The sequence below is a fragment of the Peromyscus leucopus genome, chromosome 15 (genome assembly GCF_004664715.2).
Source record: "Peromyscus leucopus breed LL Stock chromosome 15, UCI_PerLeu_2.1, whole genome shotgun sequence".
Classification (NCBI taxonomy): domain Eukaryota; kingdom Metazoa; phylum Chordata; class Mammalia; order Rodentia; family Cricetidae; genus Peromyscus; species Peromyscus leucopus.
In genome coordinates, this window is record NC_051076.1 from 83,626,899 (window position 1) to 83,653,627 (window position 26,729).

The 26,729-nt window shown below is 41.1% G+C and overlaps 1 protein-coding gene across 2 annotated transcripts; it reads left to right on the forward strand.

The window, feature by feature from the left end:
- Positions 1–1,184: 1,184 nt before the first annotated feature.
- Positions 1,185–23,760, forward strand: Serpinb12 (serpin family B member 12). 2 transcript variants are annotated; one of them, XM_028883374.2, is made up of 8 exons: positions 1,185–1,307; positions 13,355–13,540; positions 15,772–15,906; positions 16,192–16,329; positions 17,540–17,657; positions 20,870–21,012; positions 21,962–22,129; positions 23,085–23,760. In XM_028883374.2, the coding sequence occupies exons 2-8, from the start codon at positions 13,373–13,375 to the stop codon at positions 23,487–23,489; spliced, it is 1,275 nt and encodes a 424-aa protein (XP_028739207.1). In that variant the 5' UTR covers positions 1,185–1,307; positions 13,355–13,372; the 3' UTR covers positions 23,490–23,760. The 2 variants fall into 2 exon arrangements, with proteins under 2 accessions (XP_028739207.1, XP_037066919.1); XM_037211024.1 differs by lacking the exon at positions 1,185–1,307 and adding an exon at positions 5,176–5,240.
- Positions 23,761–26,729: the final 2,969 nt, after the last annotated feature.

Genomic DNA, 26,729 nt, shown 5'->3' on the forward strand with positions numbered 1-26,729 from the left:
CAACTATGTAAAAAGAGCACATAATGAAGAGAAAATGATGGATTTTCTGGACTTGTAAATTACCCTTATTTTCTTCATCATGAATTTTTTTCAAATAGCATCATTATTCAAAATTCACTGATACTCTACTATCCCCTATTATTTTTAATGTCTCCTTATCCCAAATTTTATGGCTTTTATAGCTGTCTTACTGGTTATATTATTATTCTATGGGTTAAACCTGTTGAATGACACTTGCTTTTAACTTGCGACTGATGCATTAGTTGAAGTACTTTTGCATCTTATGTTCTCTGATTACAGCCACCTATGGGATTTTATCATGTCTTAGAGGATAGATAATGATGAACTGGACTACGCTATTCTCAATTTGGGCAAAGAGCCCCCCTTTTTTTTTTTTGAAAGCCAGTGGTGGAATTTTATTTCTACACTAGAAGCCAGACCAAATGACCTCAAATATCTTGAAGCCCTCCAAGGATGTTACTATCTCTAACAAAATAGGAACTGTGATTGAAAAAGAGCCAATGCTTAATGTTGCTAGATAGTATTGGCTGAGTCATGCAGGAGAATGAATCCATCTGCTGTACCCTTACTGACAAGGGGGAGACACCAGGGAAAGAGGGCGCTGCAGATGGAGAAATTGTGTCAGAGGGACAAGAAATGGAGGAGATGAGGAAGAAGGACGTGAAGACAGGGAGCTGGGGCAAGAAAGGAAGGAGGAGCGGTTTTGCCTGTTGTTTATGTTCTGTTTGAGATGCCAGAAGAAAAATTGTCCTAGACAGCTGTGGATCTGTGGTCATGATTAAGTAGGTAACAGAAGCACCGAGGAGAGAAGTTGACCACAAACAAAATAGCTGTAGCTTTTCCTCTTGGCTTAGGACCATGTAGACCTATCTGTACCCAGATCACTTGGCGCTGCCTTGGCACAGGCTGTGGAGAATACTCCACTTGGATTTGGTGTATTCCATGTGTAGATTATTAACTTGTGATGTAGCCCTATGCTCAAAGGGCCATGTAAAGTGCTTTGGGAGAACAAAGGACAGAGATTCCAAGCTCTGGTTGTTTTAGCAGCCAAATCATTAAAGGCTCTATCCCCTAATCTATGGCTTTCTGGAAATAAGCAGGCAATGTGCCAGCTTGAAAAGAATCTGATTCATGATCATTATTTAAAAGTCACACAATTGCTTGCTCAACACAGCTCCTTACCAGTCTCTGCAGGCTGTAGAACTTGGCTGTCCCTACCTTGAAGTACTGAACTGACTTCATCAGAGCACAGACTTCAGCTGGAGACGGCCCTCACTGGCTTGCAGGTATGTATTGAGAGGTAGACAAGCTACTTTAGGTAGCTTGGAGCTAGTTGTCTTGGTGTGGAAGCTATATGTGCTGTAGACCTTTACTTTGGGGGAAACATGGAAAGCAGGTAGGTGCTCAATTGCTATTCACTCTGCTACTTTCTAGCAGCATGACTGAACTGCTGAGTTCTTTTTCTCAAGAAATGTTGACATAGTGAGGTCTTCTCCAAGTTATTGGAAGCCCAAATGAAACGATGGATGTCAGAAGGCCTACTACATATAAGATCTTAAATGAATGTTTTCATATCTAAATGCATGTGATCTAGTCTGTACTGTAGAGGCCTGCTGTGCCAGATGTCATGAGTACACGAACAATGACATTCTCAATCTTCATGTATCCAGTGTCTGTCACCCAGCTGGCATTTGATAACTAGTTGTTCAATAAATCAACATCTGAGTTATTATTTTATAGCATTTCTAAAAGGGATTAGAGTTTTACCTGGGATTGAGATCAAACCAAAACATATATTTCTAAGTTATATACATGTGTATGGGTTTGTGGATGTGAGTTCAGGTGCCCATAGAGGTCAGAGATGTCACATCCATGGAGCCGCAGCTACAGGCAGTTATTAGCAGCCTGACATGGGTACTCTGAACTCATTTCTCTGCAACAACAAGTGCTCTTAGCCATCTGCTCTCTTTGCCCAAAACACATTTTACTGGAAGAAACTGCATTTCTTATCAGTGTGCTATACATTTAGCCAGTGTAGGGATAAGCTTCATATTTAAGGATATAAATACTTCACAGGCTTCAAGTTATAAGGGGCCACCATTCAAAGCAGGGATTAGCAAACGTTTTTTAGTGAAGGACTAAGTTATAAATCTTGGTTTTGTGGGACATGTATTTCTTCACAATTGCCCAAGCCTGCAGGGATAGAGCAAAGACAGCTTTAGATAGTACTATGTGGATAGTACAATGTGTTACTTTCTGAGGAAACCTTATTTTAAAAATATGGGCAATGGGCTGAATTTGCCAGGGGCTATACTTTGTCAATACTGAGTAAACAACGAAGTTCTGCTTTACAGTTTTGGAATAGCATCATTATATTTCTACAGACTGATTTCTACTTGTTTACAGGTGAGAAGATTCACATTCACAAGGTCTTTGTTCAAGGTCCCCGGTAGTAAATTTCAGGCAGATCTGGGTCCTGAACCCCACACGCTCTGCTCCTGTGATCTTTATCTTCTGCTATCTCTCTGCCTCTCTGACGTCTCTGACTCCTCTTCTCATTCAGACTTGGACAGGCAGTGGGTATTATGTTCTGAGAGAACTGAGACTTTTATGAGAAAGGGAAGGGGCATTTTGTTCATCTGTTTTGTTGTTGTTTTTTGTTTTGTTTTGTTTTGTTTTTGAGACAGAGTCTCACTATGCAGCCTTAGCTGTCTTCTAACTCACAGAGATCCACCTGCCTCAGTTTCCGGAGTGCTGAGATGAAAGGTGTAAGCCATCATTCCCAGTGGAATTGGTATTTTAAGGCTAATTTTAAATTAGTGTCTCTTCTGATATTTTTCTGAGAGCATACTTTGTTTTCTTAGTACTGAGGTATGAAATTAGACTTGAGACTTATTCTTAACAACATCTTGAATGCACTGCTGTCACTAACAGGAGACTTTTACTCATCTTGTTTTGTATCAGCAGCTGGCAAAGGCTTTGGTTGGTGAATCATTCTGGTGTCCTTGAATTTTTAATTCCAGGCAGGAGAGTCTAATTAGTCATTAAAAGGTTAATTGATTGGCTTATAACTCATGATGAGTTGTAGTATACCTGGGAGGAAGCCATGCTTGAAGAAGCAGGCACTATTTTTTATGGTGTGGTGAGAGATTTTTTTTTTTTTTTTTTTTTTTGGTTTCTAACATAGGATGCCCAGGCTGGTTGACCTCCAAAATTCCTTGATCACTTGTCAATGAGTGTTTGTTTTCTCTAAATGCATCCACAAAATTCTATAAACAAGGTTATGATTAAAAAGAGGTCAAAAAGTTTAACATGTGTTTCAATGTCATTAATTCTTCTGCGCTTGAGGTCACCGACATCAGTGACAAACTTTCTGCAGTTGCTCAGATGAGACTATGTGTGACACTCTCAGGACGCCCGCCTGTCACAGACACCTCATCACAGCTCCTTCCCTCTCTGGTGGTAATGTGTCAAGTGACTCTGGGAGGCAGCTGTGTCTTCTTGCTGACTCTGTCATCACTCTGGGGACTGTCATGCCACCCCAAGTCTTGACGATTATTTGCAATCATCTGTAGTCAGATTTTTTTTTAAATTTTCCTGGAGGTTAAACAGATGCAACCCTAGATTAGAGATAATCAAATAAGATCGAATCTGCTGAGGTGCCTAGAATCTCAGGGCGATATTAACAGCCAACAGTAACAAAAGGGAAAATCACAAATCAATGGGAATAGGCAAGAAGCTACTCTGTTGTAAGGTTAAAGAGTGAACTTTGGGAAAGACTGCAATGGTGAACACCCGCACAAAGGAGCCAGTGATCAGTTAGCATGAGGCATTTATTGAATCACATGTTAAATTTTCCATCATCCTGCAAATCATTACCAATGCCTAAGTGGTGTTTAGAATTGTAGAAGAAGAAACAGATTCACATTTCAAGTGATCAGGGAGGGGAGCATATTAACAGAAAACTTGTTTTCTCTTGTTGCTGTTGAGACTGGAGAAAGTCTCTCACTGTTTAGCCACTAATTCCAATTGATTGACAGCTTATATTGTAAAGAAGGCTTTTACACACTTTATTCATATACTAGATGCATAACAAGTAGTTTATATTCTCCATAAAAAGCAGTATCATTTTAAAACAGTTCATTTGAATTTCCCTGTATTTCCATGGCTCATATTTGTGCCATGATAGCTGAGACAATATCGTTATCTGAGAAGAAGTTAGTAAAAGAAGATATAGGTTCACCCCCCACCAAAGAGAACCAAACAAGAGAGGGACCCTCGTGTGCTGCTAAATCCTGTTGGGTCCCTGTGATTCCCACAGCTCTCCCACTTGTTACCTCTGTTTCTAAATGACCCCCAGCTCACAGGAGGAGCTAGAAGTAATAATATCAGAACTGAAAAAAAACCCCAAGTTGTTGAATAATTTTTAATGAAAGTGTCTACAGAAGTTTTATAAGAGAAAAGTGGAGGTATCTGAGCCCCTAAAATTCCTTGAGTAAACATATCATAAATAAGCAAGCAGGTCAGAGCTGAGGAAGCCACAGTAGACAGTCAGCTCTTTTAGTGATATTAGTGTATGTCCAATGCATTTCTCTACTTCCTAAAAATGAGTTCTCTTCTAGAAGGTTCTTTCTCTGTCTCTCATTCATACTCTCTCTACCAGATTCTCTTACAGCCCCTGTCATCGGCTGGGTGTTCAGCTATTCTGGTCAGGAATCAAATAATTGTCCTCACTCCCACCTTCACATCACTGCAAGAAAAAATCCCTCTTCGGAAATAGCTCGAAACACACCTGCAAGTCGATGCAATGAGTTGCAGAAGCTTATAACAATTGAAAATCAGATCTATGACATCTAGGACAAGGAGTATGTGACCCCTGCTTCCTTTTACTGTAGATGTTGGGGTGAAGGGTGCCGGACAAATGTTATTTTTAGGAATCTATGCAAAGACACAAATGGAAATGGCAAAGAAAATATAAACATATTATGTCAAATATTGAATTTAATTGAAAGCATAGGTCATGTGAGCGTGCTTTAAGAAATATCTGCCACATTTTCCTATCCCCTCAATCAATCAATGACAGTTCTACTCTAGATTTCAACACGGCTCCTGGAAAAGTGCCAGCATGGGAGGGGCCATGGTGGTATATTTCATTCCTGACAGGGTGTGGATTGAAACTTCCCTGGCCAGGGCTCAGCAGCAAATCTGAAGGCAAGAAGGTAAATGCTTGCATGCTTAATATAATTTTAAACAACAAGGACTGTACTGGAAGATCATTTTAAATACTAGAAACCCAAAGGATGTAATTGAACTGTTAGTATATCCTATTTTTATTAAGTCAGATGCCCTTAAAGGAGAACACTTTATTTTATGGTGGTTTGGTTTTTCTACAGCTATGGCAATACTCACTCAATATAGGAACAATACTCTCTTCCTCAGGCCACACTGCCCTGTCAGGGTGTTGATGTGTCTGACTGAGTCTTTAAAAGATGTGGCTGATTGAATATTTTCACCTTCACATACAGTTTATGTCCCATTTCTTCGTACATTATTTCTGAAAGATAAAATGGCATGATATTATAATGTCTTTGTTTTAAACAATATGATTTAAATATATTTTTGCATCATACATTGGAAAACACTTTTGATTTCATCTTTCACATCTATTTCTTTGTTTTTAGGCATAATTTACTATGTAGCTTGTTATTTTCTGGATTGAATGTCAATTCCAGCAGAATAGCATCTAACTGTGTAAAGTTGGAATTTCATTATTGGGTTATTAGATGAGGAAATTATAGAAATTATAAGACCTAAGATATTTTTGGAGCATAAAGTTTTTTCCTATTGTATATAGGAAATAATTTTTATAAATGAAAAAAATGCATTTATTTATTTGTGTGTGTTGTGATGTGTGTGTGTGCACATGTGTGGTGTGTGTTATGATGTGTGTGTGTGTGTGTGTGTGTGTGTGTGTGTGTGTGTGATGTGGTGTGTGTGCCATGGCCAAATGTGGAGGTCAGAGGAAGGCTATGGGAATTGATTCTTTTTTTGTACCTGGGGATCAGAATCATGTCATTAGGCTTGGTGACAACTACCTTCACACTGTGAGTCATCTTGTCAACCAGGAAAGAATAAATTTATTCAGAGTATTCTGAATTGTTAGAATCTCTATCCAGTTTAATTGGTTTTCTTTTACATTTTCCCTATAAAGGGAAGTATAATTTAATATATGAGCTGTTTCTAATGTAGTAGAAAATGAATCAAGAGTTGATTCTATTCTCAACACTTCTACCAATTATACCTGCAGCAGATGTCAACATGCTTGAATAATACCACGTAAGATTCAGATATTAGAACTGTCTACCATAGGAACAAGGCAAATGAATCCATGAACACTTGTGAAATGCTTCTCGGTCCTGCCACTGTGTTGTCTACTGACAAAGTACAGAGAAGAATAAAAACTCTGAGTTCACCCTCAAGAGAACTATGTTTAGAAGTGAATACTGAAGTATAAAATCAAGTACTTGTGGGTAATAAGGACAAGCAAAGAGACATAAATGCAACGTTCATCGATGCAATGGGAACTAATTGACCTTCTAGGAGAAAAGGGGGGTGGGAAGTATAAGAGGGTTGTGCATGAATAGAAAAGTCAGAAAGAAATAAAAAGGGTGAGATGGGTCTTGTAGTGACACTTTAGGACCACCTAAGAGGGCTGGAATACAGCACGGCCGTTGAGCACACAGTCAGTCAGTCCTTGGTGCTGGCTCTGGCACCACAAACATCGAAACAACATAAAGCAGTAAATCAGCAGACCCCGCCCACCAAACCAAACACAGCAAGTGAGAAAAATGGTCTTTTTCTTTGGTTTTTCAAGACAGGGTTTCTCCGTGTAGCTCTGGAGCCTGTCCTGGAACTCCCTTTGTAGACCAAACTGGCCTAGAAGTTACAGAGATCAGCCGGCTTCTGCCTTTGCCTCTCCAGTGCTGGGATTAAAGGTGTGTGCCACCGCCACCACCACAACCTGGCTAAAAGATCCTTTTGTTAACTAGAGAAAAAATATTAAGATTTAAAGTACATAAGATATAGATAAAATTATACAAAGGAGATTTATTTTCTTATAAAGATTAGAAATTGATGTTTTAAAATTTTTTAAGATACAGTAATTTCAGTTTTGAAGTGACAAAATAGCACCAAAATATCGAGAATTCTGAATAAATAAGAGTAAAAATAATTCTACAATGGCAATAACAGGAAGTAAAATTAAGAATGAACCTCAGCTAGGGAAAATGATTTTGTGAAACATATAATGTATATGTAACATAAAGTGTTAATGTAGCCAGTATACTTTTATGACTTTAATAGCTAAGTGATAGGTGGATATGAAAAAACAGCTAACAGACAATCTCTAAATGGAAAAAACACATGGCTAAATGTTCCCACATTAGCAAGCATCAATGGACTATCAACCAAATGTAATACTATTGTTTTTGTATATTTACTTTTAAAAACATTTATTTATTTATTTATCGTGTGTGTGTGTGTGTGTGTGTGTGTGTGTGTGTGTGTGTGTGTGTGTGTGCATGCATGTGCATGCATGTGTATGCACCCAGGCCACTGTGTAAATGAATGTTAGGTATCAGTTCTCTCTTGTACCATTCGGGTCCTGGGATCAAATTCAGGTCTTCAGGGTTGTCAGCAAGAACCTTTCCCAGCTGAGCCATTTTGACCCCATTTTTATATTTTAAATAATAAGGAATGACAAACAGTGATATTATCAGAAGATAGATTATGATTCATGTGCTTCATCTGTAGCCCTGAGATGTAATGTGAAAGATAAAACCTCATACATTATTTGATCTAGAAATCCCATGCTGAAGAAGTGTCATAAGGAAATAAGACGAAAGAGGAGAAAACTGTATTTATAAAGATGTTCACTTCACAATAGAGAAAGATGTGAAACTAATAAAAAATGGCCATTATTAAGACATTAGTTTTAAAATGTGCATATATTCATTGAACTGTAATGACTGTAAAAGAACAAATATAAAAATAGTTACAGTGTAGACATGTAAGACACAATCTGAAGTGAGGAGTGCTGAAGGTGATGTGTGTCACATGCACACACTCACATGGCATGCATACATACACACACATTTGCACACACAATGCATGTATACACATACACACATGCACACATTTGCACACATGTGCACAGATAATGCATGTATAATATGAAGTGCATACTGAAATGGCAAGACCTGAAAACACACAGGAAACAAAGATGATGAAGTTATGAATATTATAAGAACAAACCTCTCATTGTCATCATCTTTCCATCTGCGTCAGGAGTTAGAATTTGAGAATGAAGTTTATTTTATAGCATCCCACTCTTTATATTTTGTTAGAAGTGAAATAGTGAACCAGTTAATTGGAAATATTGGTAAAATACAATAGTTTTATTGACACAAATGGGTTTTTATGCTATTTTCTGAATAAAAGTTACCTCTTACCTCATCTCCATATAGCCATGATCAGAAAGAGGTGATCTTGAGGACAGTAGGTATGCAATCATGCAAGAAGATCTCAATTAAGGTTAAGGTTATTTGCAGTCTTGGGCTCTCAATTTCTACCTGTAGTCATACAGATTTCAATGCAGTATGAAAAGATTTTACAAGGCCAATATTACAAGTAATGGTTGTGAGAGTCTTGGGAGGACACACTGGAGTCTAAGACACCCTTTGGCCCAGAAGTCCTTCAAGGGAGTCCTAAGATGGACCCTCTAGTCTGGGAGTTCTTTCTGCAAATAGTTGCCTTGGTGAGACACATAGACCAGTCATCACAGAGAGGTGGGTGATGGGGCACCCAGGCTGTGGCATTCGGGTGCCAGTGTTTGCTGAGGGCAGGGACATGTGGAAGAGAAGACAATGGCTGATGCCAGGCCAACTGGAATGATTTGCATAGTACTGATCACTTACTTTGAGGGTATGAATTTCTAAACCTACAAGATTTATTTTTTTGAGAATTAGAAACAACATTGGTAGGACACTGGGTAACTGTGTCTAAAATTCTAAAGTCATTGTGGGTGAGGGTATTCTAATTGCTTGAGCTGAGTGGATTTAGGGGGACTTTACTATTTTAAAAGGTTATTTCAGGTATGTTTGGAAATAGTGATGACTAGGGTAAATCGTGTTCAAGTTTTTCAAGTTGCAGCTTAAGAGGCAGCCTGCACTAGCAATCAGTCATCTTTAGACTTAAGCAATCTCACTTTGAATAGTGACTGTTTTGCACAGTAAAAAGGGAAACACTTCCTCTTGGTGCTTGGGGAGCATCCCTGCTTGTATCTACAGCCTGAGTTTCACTGTGAGGTGCTGTGTCTCAGTTTTCCAATATTCTTCATTCTTGTACGAAACACAAACTAGCAATGTCATAAACTAGTTGCTGTGTTTGACAAGACATTTACAATACCTTTTAAAATAAGACATGTATATATGTAAATGTAAGCTACCTTTATATATAAATCCACAAGAGTGTATGTAGATATGTTCACCCTGCATGCAACACCTAGATCAGGAAAGAGAGCATGACCAGCTCCTAGAAGTCTCCTTCATGCTCAGGGTCCAGGGTCTCCTGAAACTTAGTTCCTTCTTTTCAAGAGAGCAGATTCCAACCTCCCCAACCTGGATATAGTGATGTCCTGTTGGCAGTTTGAAAATTACCAGAGTGGGTACATTTATACCATAGAAATTAGCAAACACTATAATTGTTCTGTCTGGGGAGTCAGTCTGTTAGACCACTAACGTTTCTACCTGAAACTGGACATTGTTCCCCAAATCTACCCTCAGATGTAACCATTCTCCTCACTTTTAAGATACAAGATTGGGTTTTTGGGGAACTTTATGTGTCCTGTCAACATTTCTCAAAGGCAGACACTATTTCTCTTTCAGTTAATCCTTTTATAGTATCTAACTTAGTACAAGAATTTTATAAATATTTATTGAATAATTAGATTATTTTTAAGTATGAGAACTGCATCCCCAACAGATCAACCAACCAATCAACCAACCAACCAACCAACCAACCAATCAACAGACCTTGACAAGTTGGTTATCAGATTACATCTTAATCAAGTTATTACATGTTCATTTTTCCTATGTTCTAGACTTTTGTGTGTAAAGCCAGGAAGAACCTTCATATTATAGCTGTTTACACCCTGTTAGTGTTGTAACATTAACTTTGCTGTTTCTTTTTTTTGCCATAAACTCTGCCTGGAAAGGAAGTGCTAAAGCTGCCTAGACTGCACCCGGGGCTGAAAGCCAGTGTGTGGCGTTCTAAACCGTTCATACTCAGAAAATAAAGCTGGGGTGAGAGCAACCAGTCCAAGAATATCACAAAACGTAGCTCATAAAATCTCTAGATGTTTTCTTTAAAGGTGGTAGAGACAGTTTGAGGATAATCACAGTGTGAGCAAGATAGCACGAGCACTAGAAACAAGTGAAAATACTGCTAATAAAACAGAGATGTTGCAACAGGGAGCAAGCCTGGGCATGGGGAGGGCCATTGCCTGGCTTTTCTTTTGGCCCACACATGATGGTGTGCAAGTCACTTCATTTCATCTGTTCTCCGTTTATTTTGTTCTGACAAGAAGGGAGTTGGTCTACATGAACAGTCATGTTCTTTCTAAAGCAGGGAAGCTTCAGTTCCCTCAGCTCTCTGTGCACTACTGCTGGGAATGAACACCCATCCTGATGGCCAGAGTGGTGTAGGGCATCTGCAGCGCGGCCACTCACCAGGCTGAGACCTTTGCCAGCCAGGATCAGATCATTCAGTGTCCCCTCTGAGCCCTTTTTTCTGCTACTAGTGTCTTCTTTGGCAAGTTGTGAACAGACAGCCAGAGTGGCCTGCCTCCTCTACCCACACTGAAAATTTTGCCTGTAGCGAATGTAGCAAACTGAGGCTTTAGAGGCATTAGGCTATTTTTTTTTCCTTCAAAAAGTAGGGTTATGATTAAATCAAACCTGTGAAATCCCCTCAACTCAGGCCCATGGCATCCTTTGTTTACTTCACGAGTAAACTTGCTACAAAATTGCTAATGGAAGCTGAATTTAAAGTAACTAGTGAATGTGAAAGTTTTTCCCAGCAAGTGCGGGGACAGGTTTCTGAGGCAATTTAGCTTTACCAAGACACCCAGAACACATATTACCTGAAAACATGCCCACTTTTTAGGGAGGATTGCTCCTGAAAAGCAAAGCAAAACAAAGCAAAGCAAAAAAATAAAAACAAAACTAAAGCTAACCTCAAATGGCCTTTAAGTTAGGCCCACAAATGACTGCCTTTTCTGAGAAGTGCACCCGTGGGTACAAGGCTGTAGTGGGTAGCCATTCCAGCTTTGACCGTGCCCACCTCTCCCCTGCCCTTCAGTTCTGCCCTGGTGCTCCCATAACGCCCTTCAAATCCATGTCCTCCTCTTCAAATATATGTCTTACTGAGTGCAGTTAGTGTTTCTTGTATGCACATGGGTATGGGGCTGGCCGCTTGAGCCACAGATAGTGTTAAAATACAAAATTTATCTCAAACCCAAAGTCAGGAGCAGGAGTGGGAAGAACAAATCTGTTACAAATTTGGAAGAAAAAGAACTTTAATACTGAATACAGTCTTCCACTTAGGGGAAGTGAATGCACAGTGTGCAGGGGTGTGTGTGCATCAGCCTGGCCTTCTGAAGCGTGACACAGTTAGAGCAGGGCAGTGTCACAGTGTTCGTGTGAACACAGACACCTGTGATTTGCGTCTTCAATGCTCTGCTCTGTAATAGAGGAATGACGGGGTTTGCTTTGCAGAATTCCAGGATGAAAGCGCCTGTGTGTCAACACACGTCAGGCAGGCAGTTTTTTGTTTTAACTTGCCTAGGAACTTTTTGAGTTGTGTTTCATGTACATAATGAGCTTCTAGCAAACTGGGAAGATCTTAGAGCCAGCATGCACCACTGCCTTTAGTACAGTAACTATTTCTAATGCTTACTCTGTGTTCAATGTCTTACATTTGTGTGTTGGAAATATACAAGGTCCATAAGCAAAGAGAAGAAGAAAAAACATTTTGTTTCAGAGGGAGGGTGAGATCTAAATACTATTCTGCTCGTATTTCTAGATTAGATTGAGGGCAAGGCGAGGAATTGTTATTAGGGAAGTCAGCCTCCTGCTTTAGTTCTGTTTTACCTGTGGTGTTAGGTGTCAAAAAAGAATTAAAGTCAATAGCCTCTGTACCATGGTGGCTTTCAAGCTCTGTTACCTCTTGGACAGTATTGATGAGTGGCTAAAGTATGTCAAGTTAGATTGTATATAGGGTGAGTCAAGAGATGAGAGGTCATTAACTGAGGACATGCCACATAACAATTTGCTGGACATTTCTCAGTCACAGACCAGTAAGCAGAACCGGCACCTCTCAGGGGAGGGGGAGGGGGACTGACTTGATGTTAGCCTCTGCTTTACTTGACCTGAATGAAGTGAAAGAAGCAAGTGGACTTGTTGTACTGAGTTCTAACCTCTGCTCTTGTGAGTGTAGCCTCATTTGGACACAGTCTTTATGTAATCAAGATCAGACGAGGTCACGCTGGTTCAGGGTCCCTAGTCAGTGGAAGAAGAAATGTGGGCACATACATGTGCACATTCAAGTACAAGATACTAATGCCCTGTGAAGATGGAGGCAGAAATTAGAATAGTACCTCTCTAAGCCAGGAAATAGCAAAGATGGCTGAAAATACCAGAGGCATGGGGCAGATTTTTGCCAAGAGCCTCAGGAGGAACCAACTCGGTAGATACCTTGGTTTTGGATTTCTGGTTTCTATGGTTGTGGGGTAGTAAGTTCCTATTTCTTAAGACAACTGACAAGTAGTGTTGTTTTCTGTTGTGCCTGTAACAGGAGAGACTTCCACCTGTATTAATACAGATGCCAATTAATTTATTTATAGTGAAGGTTGATAGCTTTAGTTTCCTGGTTCTTCCCCTCACCTCACATCGCTTCCCTCACGCTCCCTCCCCTCTTTTCCTCCCATTTCCTTCTCTCCCTCTATATTACCCTCCTTTTCTTTTTCTTCTCCTTCTGGATCCTCTCTTTCTCTTTCTTTCTGCCTCCTCTCTTTTCTTTCTTCCTCCCTTTCCCCTCACCTTTCTTTATCATACATATGCAAGTATTCTACCACTGCACTACACCCCAACTCAATTTTAAAGTTCTTCACAAACACATTGAATAATTATGTATTGTTATATCTTGGGCATTAAAAATAAGAATTGTTTCTTTATCCATTTTTCTCCACTCACTTTTGTTTTCTTTTTTCTTTTAGACAGTAACCAGTTTTACAATGGATTCTCTTATTGAAGCAAATAGCAAGTTTTGCTTCGATTTTTTCCAAGAGATTAGCAAAGGTGATATTCATAAAAACATCTTTGTCTGCCCTCTGAGTCTCTCAGCTGCCTTTGGTATGGTCCGCCTGGGAGCTCGAGGTGATAGTGCACGTCAGATTGATGAGGTATGTATCCAGAAGGATGCTCAACAGGGCCCTGCATTCTGGGTCTGCCTGCATAGGAAGCTGACCTGACTCTCAGGTGAGCTGGAGTTGCTCACTGCTCTCAGCACTTGGGCTTGGAAGCCTCTAAGGTTCCATTTCCATTCATCTTTCGCATGGGACTTCCCTAGCCTCCCGGCCCGACAGCTTTTCCTGTTCATCTTTATCTCTTCACCTCTTTAGTCACTCCTGTCACTCTTTCTCTCTGCAGTCATTGATACCAATGTTGTTGGTAGCTTTTATATGAGTGTGTTTCCTCTCTTTCTCCTCCAATTAACTAGATGTGTATTAGGACCTAGATATTTAGGTCCTAATTAGGACCCGGTAGCTTACGATCTTCCTGGACTTTCTAATTTCATTTGTCAGAAAATCCCATTGGCTTTTTTTTTGATAAACCTCCCAAATCCAGACATTCTGAACTCCGTGGATTCTATCATCTCTTCTGCACTGCTTCTGTGGAGCGTCCCATGTTCTCCCCTCGGCAGTATGTTCCTGACACTTGGGTCCCTTGTGGAAGGAATGTGAGTCTTACGTTGGCCTTTGGCTTCCTTTGCCCTGTGCCTCTTCCCTCGGTGTTTTAGTCACTTTTCTACTGCTGTGACAAACCTTGTGACCACAGCAGTGTGTAAAAGACACCGTTTGATGAGGCTTTCAGCTTCAGAGGGTCAGAGTCCACGATGGCAGAGACACGGTGGCAGGAGCAGCTGGGAGGGCACATCAAGACCAACCAATAGGAGGCAGACAGGACACACTGGGAATGGTCCAAGTCTTGAAACCTCATAGCCCGTAACCAGTGACACACCTCCTCTCAAAAGGCCATATACCCTTATCCTTTCAAAACTGTTCCACTAAGAGGGACCAGGTATTCAAACGTATGAGCCTATGGGGGCCACACTTGTATACCTAATCCCTTGGTTTGCTTTCTCCTTCATCAATGTTGACCACCTTTGAAAGGCTCACTCTGATCTTCTAATGGTGATACTCCATCCAAGCTCCCAATCCCATAAATGAGCCTAGTCACATTTACCCACACAGCACTTCTCATTAGAGTGCATACGGTAATCAATCACTGTGTATTTTATATATTACTTCATGATCTCCCAGAGTCCTACAACAGCACCAGGGCCGGAGTAGGCACCTACCAGACACCTGTAGAATAAGTGAGTGCACATGACAGAGGTGCTCCCTGCCCCTTCAGTAAGTGTGAGCTTCTGAGGCTGGGCTCCTACCTCCTGGGCTCTACCACACTGCACACAGGTGAGGTATTGATAACGGAGGAGGTGGATCCACAGATTAAGGCAGAATTATTTGGGGTCATCATGCTCTTGAAATTACTTGTACTCGCTGTACCATTATTTCTAGTCCGGTAAGCAGCACTTAGGTGTAGAACGGGGTTTGCATCCTCTAAGACCAGCTGGCCTGGGTTCTCCATGCAGCTCCATAACCTGGGTCTGAGCAATGTGGGGGTGTGCCTCTCCTTCCCTACTTCCTCTGAGGTGCTGGCCTCACATCATACTCACTCCCCTGACTGATGTGAAACTCCAGATCAGTGCTGTCCAATACAAATACGATGAAAGCCATATATGAACTTAAAATGTTTTAGTAGTCACATGAAAATGTTCAAAAGGTAAGTCTAAGTTTAATAAAAATTTAGATAATTCAACATTTTTACAATATCTTACCAATACATAATCAATATACATTTTAATGAGATATTTTACATTGTTTTTTATTCTATCCTCAAGACCCCAAGTGTATTTTATATTTACAGCCAATTAAGACTGAGCATGCCAAGTGTAGGTTAGTAAGGGTACACAGCTCGTGAATCCCTTTTGTTCCTTGGTTTGCCTATATTAATTCTAGCTTTTTCTTTTCTTTCTTTTTTTTTGTGTTTTGGAAAAGGTGCCATGTAGTCTGAGCTTGCCCCAAACTTTCTATGAAGCTGAGGATAATCTGGAACTTCTAATCTTTCTGTTTCCACTGGGGTTAAAGGAGTGTGCCACCATACTTACTTCACTCAGGGCTGTGTGCGCACCAGGCAAACACTCTATCAGCTGAGCTTGTTCCCATCCTTAAGAGTAGTCCGAGGAGGAGGGCGGTGTCGGTGACACCCACCTCTGTGAACTATTGTTGGTTATTTTGTTGACTTTCTATCCTGTATACTGTCTGAAAGGCTCTATGTCATTATCACACAGGTATTACATTTCAATGAACTTTCCAAGAGTGAAAGCAAAGACCCCAGTGATTCCTGTTCAAAAGGCGAAAGAGAAGTGTTATCTGATAGCTCTCTGGAAGGGCAGAAACAAACGCCAGCGTCTCAGGAGCAGCAGGTGAGTCTCTGCCTGAAAACTCTGCTCTTCGATATTTGCTCATTCTGCCTGTGCTGTGCTTATTCTGTAGGTTAGGTGCAGGCTTCACGGTCGGTAGTAATCTCATGTGATCTGAAGTCCCTTTCTAAGGACACCTTTTCATGTCCTTGGTTGTCCCCCATTCCTCTCTGCCTCCCCAAACCTGGTAACACAGGACAATGACATCTCCATGGCCAGCTCTGCTCTGCTCCTGTAAAAATACCCTTTCTTAAGTGGTGCTTAACCATTTGCTCCTTCTTTTGTTAGGCTGAATCTACAGATGAGGATGAATTGCTTGGCTGCTACTTTGGGAAACTTCTATCCAGATTAGACAGAGCCAAAGCTTATTACACCTTGAGTATGGCCAACAGACTCTATGGTGAGCGGGAATTCCCAATCTGCCCGGTAAGTTACAGGGACTGAGGTGTCCACAGAGCATGCTCTGTGAGTAGGTAGATGGCTCACCTCCCACATAACATAGTCTATGGGGCTATGGACTGGTGCATGACTACAACCTTCTTCCTGAGGTCTCAGACTTCAGTCTTCTTTTGCCTAGTTTTCATTTTGGGTTTAGGAGTCCACTTATAAGTGGCACAGCACAGATAGCAAGGGTCACCTGATTCACAACCCATTGGCACATGCATGAGCTTCAAAGGTACTCAGATGACTGTGTTTTCCAATCAAGGTACATGGTAGTCATGTTTTGTGGCTTTTCTGCCTGTTGGCTGCCCTTAAGATACTGCTCTAAGATTCTTTATTGTGCCTCAGTCTGGTGGTTCCTATGGGAACTATTCCTTGCAGAAGATGCATGGTGCCAAGAAAGGTGACCCCATTTGGAGCCCAAAGCCCCAGGCCTTGTTGCTGTGGCTAAGTAGCTTTTACCTGAAGCAGCATAGGCTCCAATTCAGCTCCAGTCTCAAGAAAGGGAGCCACACTGTCACTAAGTGTGATGTTGTGAACGGAGCATGAGCTGGGTTAGTCAAGGGTACAGAGGTCCTACTTTACGTCACAGTAAATTATCTTACCAGATTGCTATCTTATATCAGATTAGAAAACCCTAGAATTTTGAGAGCTAAATCCACACTTGCAAATCATTTTTATTTTTATTTTTTTTTAAATTTAGTTAATTTTGTTTTATGGGCATTGGTGTGAGGATTTTAGATCCCCTGGAATTGGAGTTACAGACAGCTGTGAACTGCCATGTGGGTGTTGGGAATTGAACTCAGGACCTGTGGAAGAACAGCCAGTGCTCTTAACTACTGAGCCATATCTCCAGCCCCATGTAATTCATTTATTAAAGAGTATACACATCAATCTTTCTGTTAATGTATTATTTATTTAAAATTATGCTAAAACACAAATGAATAAGAATATCTAATCAATTTTAAAGGTTTTTCTGAGTGGAATTAGTTATATTCACAATGAACTATTATGCTTCTCATGAAACTTTGCCATCTCCCAAACAGAAAGCCCATGGATATTAAGGTGGCCACTCCCTTGATGTTAGGTGACAAGGAGCTTCTTTTTCAGGGGCTTCTTGTCCCCATCTCATCCTAATGGCCAGCGCCTCCATATGACTTTGTCTTGCCCTTTCCCATGTATTTGAATTGAACAGGAGTACTCAGACGGCGTAACTCAATTCTACCACACGACGTTTGAAAGTGTAGATTTCCGGGGGGACACTGAGAAGTCAAGACAAGAGATTAACTTCTGGGTTGAAAGTCAATGCCAAGGTAAGAAAGGCCTAGCAGTGAGGCTGAAACTGCAGTGGGCACACTTTGCAGGCTGCTCATCTTCGGGGCTGGTGTTTGCATGCGTGGTGTGTGTTCACAATTCATTGCAGTACAGCAGCAGACGATGCTGGGCAGCTGCTTAGATACTTCTGTCATTTGTTTCTGCTTTTCTTCCTCCTAGGATCTCTGGTCTTTAAAGACATTTATTTAGTGTGTGTGTGTGTGTGTGTGTGTGTGTGTGTGTGTGTGTGTGTGCATGTGGGCATGTGCTTGACATGTGGATGGCAGAGGATAATTTGGAGGAACCAGTTCTCTCTTCCCATGCGGGTCCTACGACTTAGCTCGGCTTGTCAGGCTTATTAGCCAGTGACCTTCTGAGCCATCTTGCCGGCCCATGACTTTTCAGTCCACTTTAGTACTTCCATGCTTTTATCACAGGCTTTCCTTTGAAAGGTGTGAGTAAAGCTCTGTCTCTTGATACCACACCACTGTTTGCAGCACTGAATGCATCTCTGTCCACAGGACAGAAGCTCATCTTTTCTACAAAATATCCATTTGAAACTGGAGTTCTGATGTAGCTGAGTTATTGAGGACTCTACTTTTACTTACAATATCTACCACATAACAAAAATAAATTATAATGTTGAAAGCTACAGTAGCACTCCTAATGTATTATATATACTTAGAATTAATAGAGAAATAGATTGACTAAATATGAATCTACCCATGTATATATGCTTTCAGCATCATTTTACATGATAAATTAAGAATGAAGGGAAATTTGGGAGTTTAAGACAGGGAAGTGACTTACATTAATTTTTCAATTTAGTGTATAAAAATATTTCCACAATGACATTTTGATGTACGTATGTGTATATATCATTGTAGTTTGTTAGTATCTGCCCGCCCACTCCAGCCCCTCCCCTTCTCTTTCCTTTGGTCTCCTCCTGAAATCGTCAGTCCTGCCTCCACATCCTGTCATCTGTGACTTCAGATTCACTATAGGAGAGAAAGTGTGCAGTATTTTATATTCTCTTCCCTGTCACCCACCCGTTCTCCATCCTTTCTCCCTTTAGAGCCCTTCTACTTCACATGCCCACCTCATGTCATGTATACCCAAACCTCGTCGGGGAGGAGACCTGGGCTATTTGTCTTTCCGAGCCTTGCTTATTTTGCCTACCTTGATGACACCCACATCCATCCACTTTGCTGCAAATAACATATTTTTCTTCTTTATGGCCAAATAAAACTCGTGTATATACGCAGTTTTTTTCTCATCAATTCTAATAATAAGCATATTAAACAAGAGCTGGGCCTCTTCATTGTAGTTGATTATGAACTCAGTCAATAGGGGAGAAATCTAAGTCATTTTCCATTTTTTTTGTTCATTTGTAGCTCGCTTGGTCCTTCATCCATCTCCCTCTCGACTTTCCCCACCATCACCATGGTAGAGACTCTAACCAACTCAAGCCTCTGTTTTATGGGGGAAGTGACATTTGGTCTTTCTTGTTAGTCATTAAGAATGAAGGCAGGGTTTGTGCCTGAATCTCTAAGTGTTAGAGAGCCCGCTTTACCTGTGCATGCATAAAAAATGAGCTCTTCATCGCAGGCCTGAGTATTAGAAGGGGGTGGCTAGGGTGTGTGGGGTTGGAGACATGCTTGTTCAATGACCTCTGGAGAACCAGAGGGAAAGGTGGTGTATCTGAAGTGAGACTGACTCAGGGCCCTTGTACACTTGATGGACTGACAGCCAGGGAACCACAATGGTTGGTTTATTAGTCGCTTTTGGTACTTGGTGCAATGCTTCCTATCCTTTCTTCCACTTGGAGGCTCATACTCCTTGTTCCCTGTGCTTTTTTTTTTTGGTTTTTCGAGACAGGGTTTCTCTATGTAGCTTTGCACCTTTCCTGGAACTTACTTGGTAGCCCAGGCTGGCCTCGAACTCACAGAGATCCGCCTGCTTCTGCCTCCCAAGTGCTGGGATTAAAGGCGTGCGCCACCACCGCCCGACTACCTGTGCTTTTAACATGGAGTTAAGGCCAACTTACGAATGGTGTTTCCGTAGGGGAAACTTTAAATCCCACAATTGTTTACTCCTCTTCTGTGTGTCATGGAATTCCTGCTCTTTCAAAGTCCAGTCAGCTATCAAGAGAGTAGTGGTTTGGTGAAGAAATCCCGATTATCTCTTTACTGAGTTAGCTTTCCTGATGTATATTAACTGTAGTTAATATTGACATGGTATATTGTAGAATCTATGTACAGCCTTTCTCAATGTAAAATGATCCTTCCTCATTAAGACCTCATCATGCATTAAAGTGGCTGGTGACTTAAGGAAGAAAAGATGTGTCTTGTAATGGACTAATGCTTGATGATAGAAAGGGACACTTCCTGTTATTTTTAGGGATACTTCTCATTCTCCTTAATATTCTTTTATAATGGAGGGTGCCCAAATGAGAGCTGGTCCAAGAGATGGAAGGCCCCAGGATCAGTGCTAGCTCAATTTGTTCCTTTATGAGTATTTGGTGTCTCCTTTTATTGCTTACAGCAAATCACTCCATTAAGAAGGGACAGCTATTATACTTTTTGAAGGCTTAATCTCTATGTGGGGTTTATAGAAGGTACTCACTTCTACAAATGAACGTGTGTTTACAAAACTGAATGAATTCTTCCTTTGAGCAGAAATGAAAGAGGATGTAGAAACTTCTACAAAGTAGGCTTTACACTATGGCTGTGTGTGTGTGTGTGTGTGTGTGTGTGTGTGTGTGTGTGTTTGTGTGTGTGTGTCTGTCTGTTTATATGTCTACCTATCTATCTGACTGTTGGTCTATCATCTACCTGTTTATATGAGACAGCACATACTGAACTTCAAAAAATGCTAGAGAAAGGAAGTTCATACTGTAGTTATTCTATCCAGGAAATTATAAAAGTCAGTTGATTAGATGTATAGTATGAAACACAGACCATAGATGTCTTGTGGCAATTTGCAACTAAAAGTGAACCAGAGAAGATACTCTTGTTCCCAGTGCTCTGAACTGGGTCTTCCTCCAGGCGAGTGAGACTTCTCCCCCAACAACCCCTACCCCTCTTCAAGAGCCCCATAACCCTCTAGGTTTCTTGAGTAAGATCTTGAGTGAGGCACTCTCTAATGTCTCCATGAATACTTTTCATGCAACACAAGCTCAGGTTATTCTCTGTCACCTCTTTTTCTCTAGGTAAAATCAAGGAACTGTTCAGCAAGGATGCTATTGATGATGCAACTGTGCTGGTGCTAGTGAATGCTGTCTACTTCAAGGCCAAGTGGGAGAAAGACTTCGACTGTGAAAAGACCGTTGATGCACCGTTCTCCCTAAGTGAGGTACTTACTGTATTAGCCTGCAGTTTCTAGGCAGTCCACTCCTAATCTCCGCTAATGGTGATCAGTAGTGTCTAGACTTAAACTTAATGCTTAGATCTGTGAGTTGTGGCTTACAATTATAATAAACATTTTGTGTTTTACAAAAGGCAGTACCCAAAGTTCACTAAACATTTTAAATAAGCTATTCTGCAACACACACAAATTTAAGAACATTACATACACACTAAATACATATAATCTGTTAATCAATTAAAAGTTTGTGTAGACTGGCACATCTCTAAAAGTCAAGCACTTATGAGGTAGGTGCAGGAGAATCACCACAAGTACAAGACTAGCTTTGTCTACATAAAGAATACCAGGAATCTAGAGCTGCATATTGAGACCTTGTCATAAAACACAACACAACACAACAAAACAAATGTATACACTTAAGAAAAGAGATGGGCCTCTTCATGTTGAATTTGCTCAAATAAGAGACAACTCAACTTACCTCTAAATGTTCTACCCCCATTCTTGGCCATCTCCCTCTAGATTTATTGATCCCCTATCCCCTTGTCTGTAAACACTGAGTATATGTTTCTTGGGGAAAGTGATCTGAGTGTTGTTGGCAGTTCAGGAAAGAGAGCAGATCAGCCAAGCAGTTCCTGAATATTACCACGATGTACACTGAAGACTCTGTGCTTTCTGGGCTTGTTTTGGCTGAATTAGGGTATGGGAGATAATTGAGTTGAAAATCTAGCAGTAAGTAGTCTCGAGAGCTGAGAAACTGATGAAGGGCAAGTGAGGATAAAGTGATTGATTGGTAGGCAGAGGGATATTTTAGGTTGGGTCACTGGCTTGACTCTGGACTTCCAGAACAGATCCCTCCCCTTTTGTTCTCATCGATGTTGAGGCTATGGGTGTTTGAGCTCTCCACGATCTTTTGTGATTACCTCCATGTCCACTGCAGAATGAGAAGAAGACAGTAAAGATGATGAATCAGAGGGGTCGCTTTAGAATTGGCTTCATTGAGGAGCTGCAGGCCCAGATCCTGGAAATGAAGTACACCATGGGGAAGCTCAGCATGTTGGTTCTTCTTCCATCCTGCTCAGAAGACAATGTGAAGAGTCTGCAAGAGGTACAGCGTCATTGTCACATCCATTCACACTCCACATCACTGAGGAGTAGCACTAGTATCCCTCATCCAAGGAGGATGCTATCTCAGCCAGTAGACATTAGAGACATGTGGAATCTGAAGGAGATTGGAAATTCATTTTTTACTTGTTTCAACACAATGAGCAAATGCCAGAAATGTCAGAACAAGATATTTGCCCCTTAAATTCACAGATCTCTATAATAATTTTCCAGACCAAAGAATCTGGATGCTGAGTAGTTTGAAAATTTCCACAAATGAAACAGCTTCTCCTTCTCCTAAAATAGCTTGATTTTTGGCCTCTGCCATATTGGAGTGTTTAGCTGCAAGTGTTTCCGAAACATGTTATTTGGTAGGAGTAGAAATACTGATACTATAAGAAAAGAATCAGTGGATACTGGGGAGGCCCAGATACCTCTGTCCTGGGAAGAAGGGCAAAGAGGAGATAGGGAGAAAGATAAACAAACAGACAAGAGATGAATAGAGATATCAACATGGTAGTTCTAGTAACCACCATTGTTCAAAATATATGACACAGCAGCATTATTTTAATATATACTAAGTGCATTACATGCATTACTTTGGTTAGCCCTCAGAAGAGTCTTATCATATTACCTTTGTTTTATGGAAAAGGAAATTTTACTTCATAGTGGCAGGGCTAGCCTGAGCTTACCCAACTGAAATTTTCTGGTCTTTGAGCATGAATCTGCCAAATTTCAAAGTGCCCTGGGATGCTGCTTATCCTGTAATTTCAAGAGAGGAAATTTAAACAAAGTCTAGAGAGGAAAGATTGAAATGAACTTATTTTGAGGTTTAGAGAAAGTCTTTGGAGTGTATATGTCTGTCTATTAAAACAGATTAACTCAGGAATTTTGAAGTAATTGTGATACTTTTGCTGGCTTATAATCTGACATTACATATATTTTTTTTCTTCTTATAGCTTGAAAGCAAAATAAGCCATGAAAAAATCATGGCCTGGAGTAGCTCAGAAAATATGCCAGAAGAATCAGTAGCCATTTCCTTCCCCCAGTTCACCATGGAAGACAGCTACGATCTCAAATCTGTTCTACAAGACATGGGCATTAAGGACATCTTTGATGAAACTAAGGCTGACCTGACTGGAATCTCTAAGAGTCCCAATCTGCATTTGTCCAGAATTATCCACAAGAGCTTTGTGGAGGTGGATGAGATGGGTACCGAGGCAGCTGCAGCCAGCGGCGCTGTGGCTGCGGAGAAGTCCCTTCCTTCTTGGGTGGAGTTCAATGCCGATCACCCTTTTCTCTTTTTTATCCGACACAACCCAACCCACACAATCCTTTTCTGTGGCAGGGTCTACTCTCCTTGAAGACCCTCTGGCTCTTGGGTGCTTGAGGTGAATGGCAGCTTAGTTTCCCGTTTGTAAAACACGGCACTTGTGTTTTTCCTGACCACCTTCTGTCACGGGGGACACTCTCAGTCCTTCAAGCCTCTCCCGAGCTTTGTCCTGAAAACCTCTGTCACCGGAAGCCAGTTCTCCCCTGTCTGTTAATGAAGTAGCCTTGCTGTACCTCTAATCTTTACTGCCCTAAACTTTTAAGCATATAAATTCACCTTCTATGATTTGGAGGTCAACACAATGCAGACTGGTATTACTTTTATTTAAGTTACCTCCCTCCTTATGAAGAAATATTGTAAGTTTGTCTTTAAACCATCTGAGAGACTGAAAACTCAGAATGTGAGCAAATGCATTTGGGAAATTTGGCTCTACTTCTAGAGTAGTTATAATCATGGGTACCCCCTAGGCAAGACTCGTGACCTCGTTTCATGTGTGCTGTACTTCATGGAGATGTCCTGTGATATCTTTTCACTCTAGAGAAGATATAAGCTAGAGACTTATTTAAGTGATGGCTCAAGGATGTGTGCATGGCCCAGCCAATACTCATTTTGCACAGGAGAATGACATTTCTTTTATGTGTTTAACCATGACTCAAGAAAGTGGCAAATCTGCAGGGGTAGCGTGGCCGAGCGGTCTAAGAAAGTGGCAAATCTATTCTAAAGGTTTGGTATTAGTTTTCTATAAGGGATTCTTTTGTAATCATGCCCCTTAGGCCTCATTACCATGAGGTCCCTCTATCTGCTCTCCCTCAGAGAATACTTGTTTATAGCTAGCTTCTCCTAAACACTAGAGTGTTGAGGCTGGGGAAGAAACTAGCCACCATTATGGATGGCTGGGAGACCCTCTCCACTGTTTATTCTTTCTGACATGAATGTATTTAACCTTCTAGAGGCCTAATGCTGGACATACAGTGAGAACAGTCCTTGATTGGCAACAGTGTGTATGAAAAGCCTTTACAGGAAAACTTTTGGTTTCTTGTCAAGTTCCAGGCTACTAAAAGATGAATGAATGCATGTTCTTGGGCCCCCACCTTTAGAGTTTATGACCTCTGCTTTACCTGGATGCTCTGGTATGACCGCTGGCACTTCCAACATGGGGAATTGGTCAGGCTCTGCTCTAACAAGCACTCTTGGCGTGGTCCAGCTTTCCTGCCCTCCGTAGTGACTGTTCTCCTTCAATTATACAGGGAAGGGTGGCTGCAGCAGGTTTTTCAGGAAGCTGGTCACCTCGGCCTGATCTGAGGCTGACCTCCTCCTTCTTTCCTTAAGACTTCTCTCTGCTGTGAGAAGCAATCCCCACATTCTTCATGCAGATTTCTCATTTTTTAGGTTTATTTACAAAACAATTTGAAATGCTAGGTACTTTGAGGAAGGAAAGAGCTCACTCTTTTTAAGGCTTCCTTTATTTTATTTTATGTGTATGGGTGCTTTGTCTGTTTGTACATCTGTGCACATGTGTGTACAATGTCCATAGAGACCAGAAGAGAGTGTTGTTGGATCATTTGGAACTGGAGTTACAGATGGTTGTTAGCTAACATGTGGATGACAGGAACCAAACCCAAGTCCTCTGAAGAACAACAAGTGCTCTCAACTCTTGAGGCATCTCTCCAGGCCTAGGAAGGATTTGCCAAGATTGACTCCCTAGAGACAGAAAGAACCTTCAGATCAGTGGACTGTGTAACTGCTAGGACACAAGTAGGTCATGGCAGCCATGGTTATTAGTTCTTCCATTTTCCAGTGCACAGTTCCCTCATCCAGCAGTGTTGACAGGAGGAACAGATGGAGTGATGCAGCTTTCTGGTGATGATAGTGTTTGGTAAGAAAACTCTGGATACAGAGGCCATAATCGGCCCTCTACTGCTGCCCCAGACTCTCCATGATTTTATTGTGACCCATCTCCACTTTCTGATTCTTGTTTTGTCTACTGCATCTTTTCCCCATCAAACACCTTCTCAAGTTTTTTTCTTGAGCTGGGCAAATTGGAACTTGCCACTTCATGTAACTGCTGTTTATTTCTTTTGCATGTGTAGTACTTTAAAAAACACCCTGTCATTAGCTCGAGGCTATTTCAACCTGGGCAACAGAGTGGGAAGATAGGCAGTTGGCTCGGTGGATATCTTAGATCTGCAGTTGAGTGCCAGTCTCAAATATGACCGAACTCATAAACTGCACTAAGATATAAAACTGCTAGAGAAATAACACTGTAATGTAAGACTTAATACTTTTTAAAGAGGAAGCATTGGTTTCTCAGTGGTAGAATTCTACACAGGAGGCCCAGGGTGGTTTCCCAGCCAATGCACTTCTGAATTTTCCTCAAAAAAAAAAAAAAAAAAGGAAAGAAAAATAATCCACTGGAAAATATGACTAGTGAAATAAGTCAAGTAAGAATGTTAGTCTTAGAATTTATGGGAAATAGTAGGAGTTGTAGATATAAAAGGAGAATGAGGGTTGGGGAGATGGCACCACTGGGTAAAGCACATTTCATGGGAGTGTGAAGATCTCCAGAACACACAGTGAGCTGGACACACAGCAGGTACATCCAGATGAGTTCTACTGCACAAGGGGAAATGGAAGAGAATCCCGGAAGCTCTCAGGGTAGCTAGTCTGGTGTATGCAGTGGGATTGTTGGTTGTTGCTACTTTAATCTTTTGGGAAGGGAGTGCTACCAAGCTCCCAAACAAATCACATGGAGGCTTATTCTTCCTTATTAATGCCCAGCCTTAACATGGCTTGTTTCTAGCCAGCTTTTCTTAAGTTAAATTATCCCATTTATCTTTTACCTCTGGGCTTTTACCATTTTCTTTCTATTCTATATACCATTCTTTCTTTCTTATTTCATTGCTGGTTGTGCTGCTGGCCCCTGATGTCCTCCTTTCCTTCTCCTTTTCTTTTTTTTTCTTTTTCTTTTTTTTTTGAGACAGGGTTTCTCTGTGTAGCTTTGGAGCCTGTCCTGGAACTCACTCTCTAGCCCAGGCTGGCCTTGAACTCACAGAGATCCACCTGCCTCTGCCTCCCAAGTGCTGGGATTAAAGGCATGTACCAACACCACCCAGCCTCCCTCTCCTTTTCTTGCTCCTTCAATCTTTCTTACAAGATTTCTCCTTCTATTTATTCTTTCTGTCTGCCAGCCCCACCTATCCTTTCTCCTGTCTGGCTATTGGCCATTCAGCTTTTTATTAGACCAATCAGGAGTTTTCAACAGGCAAAGTAA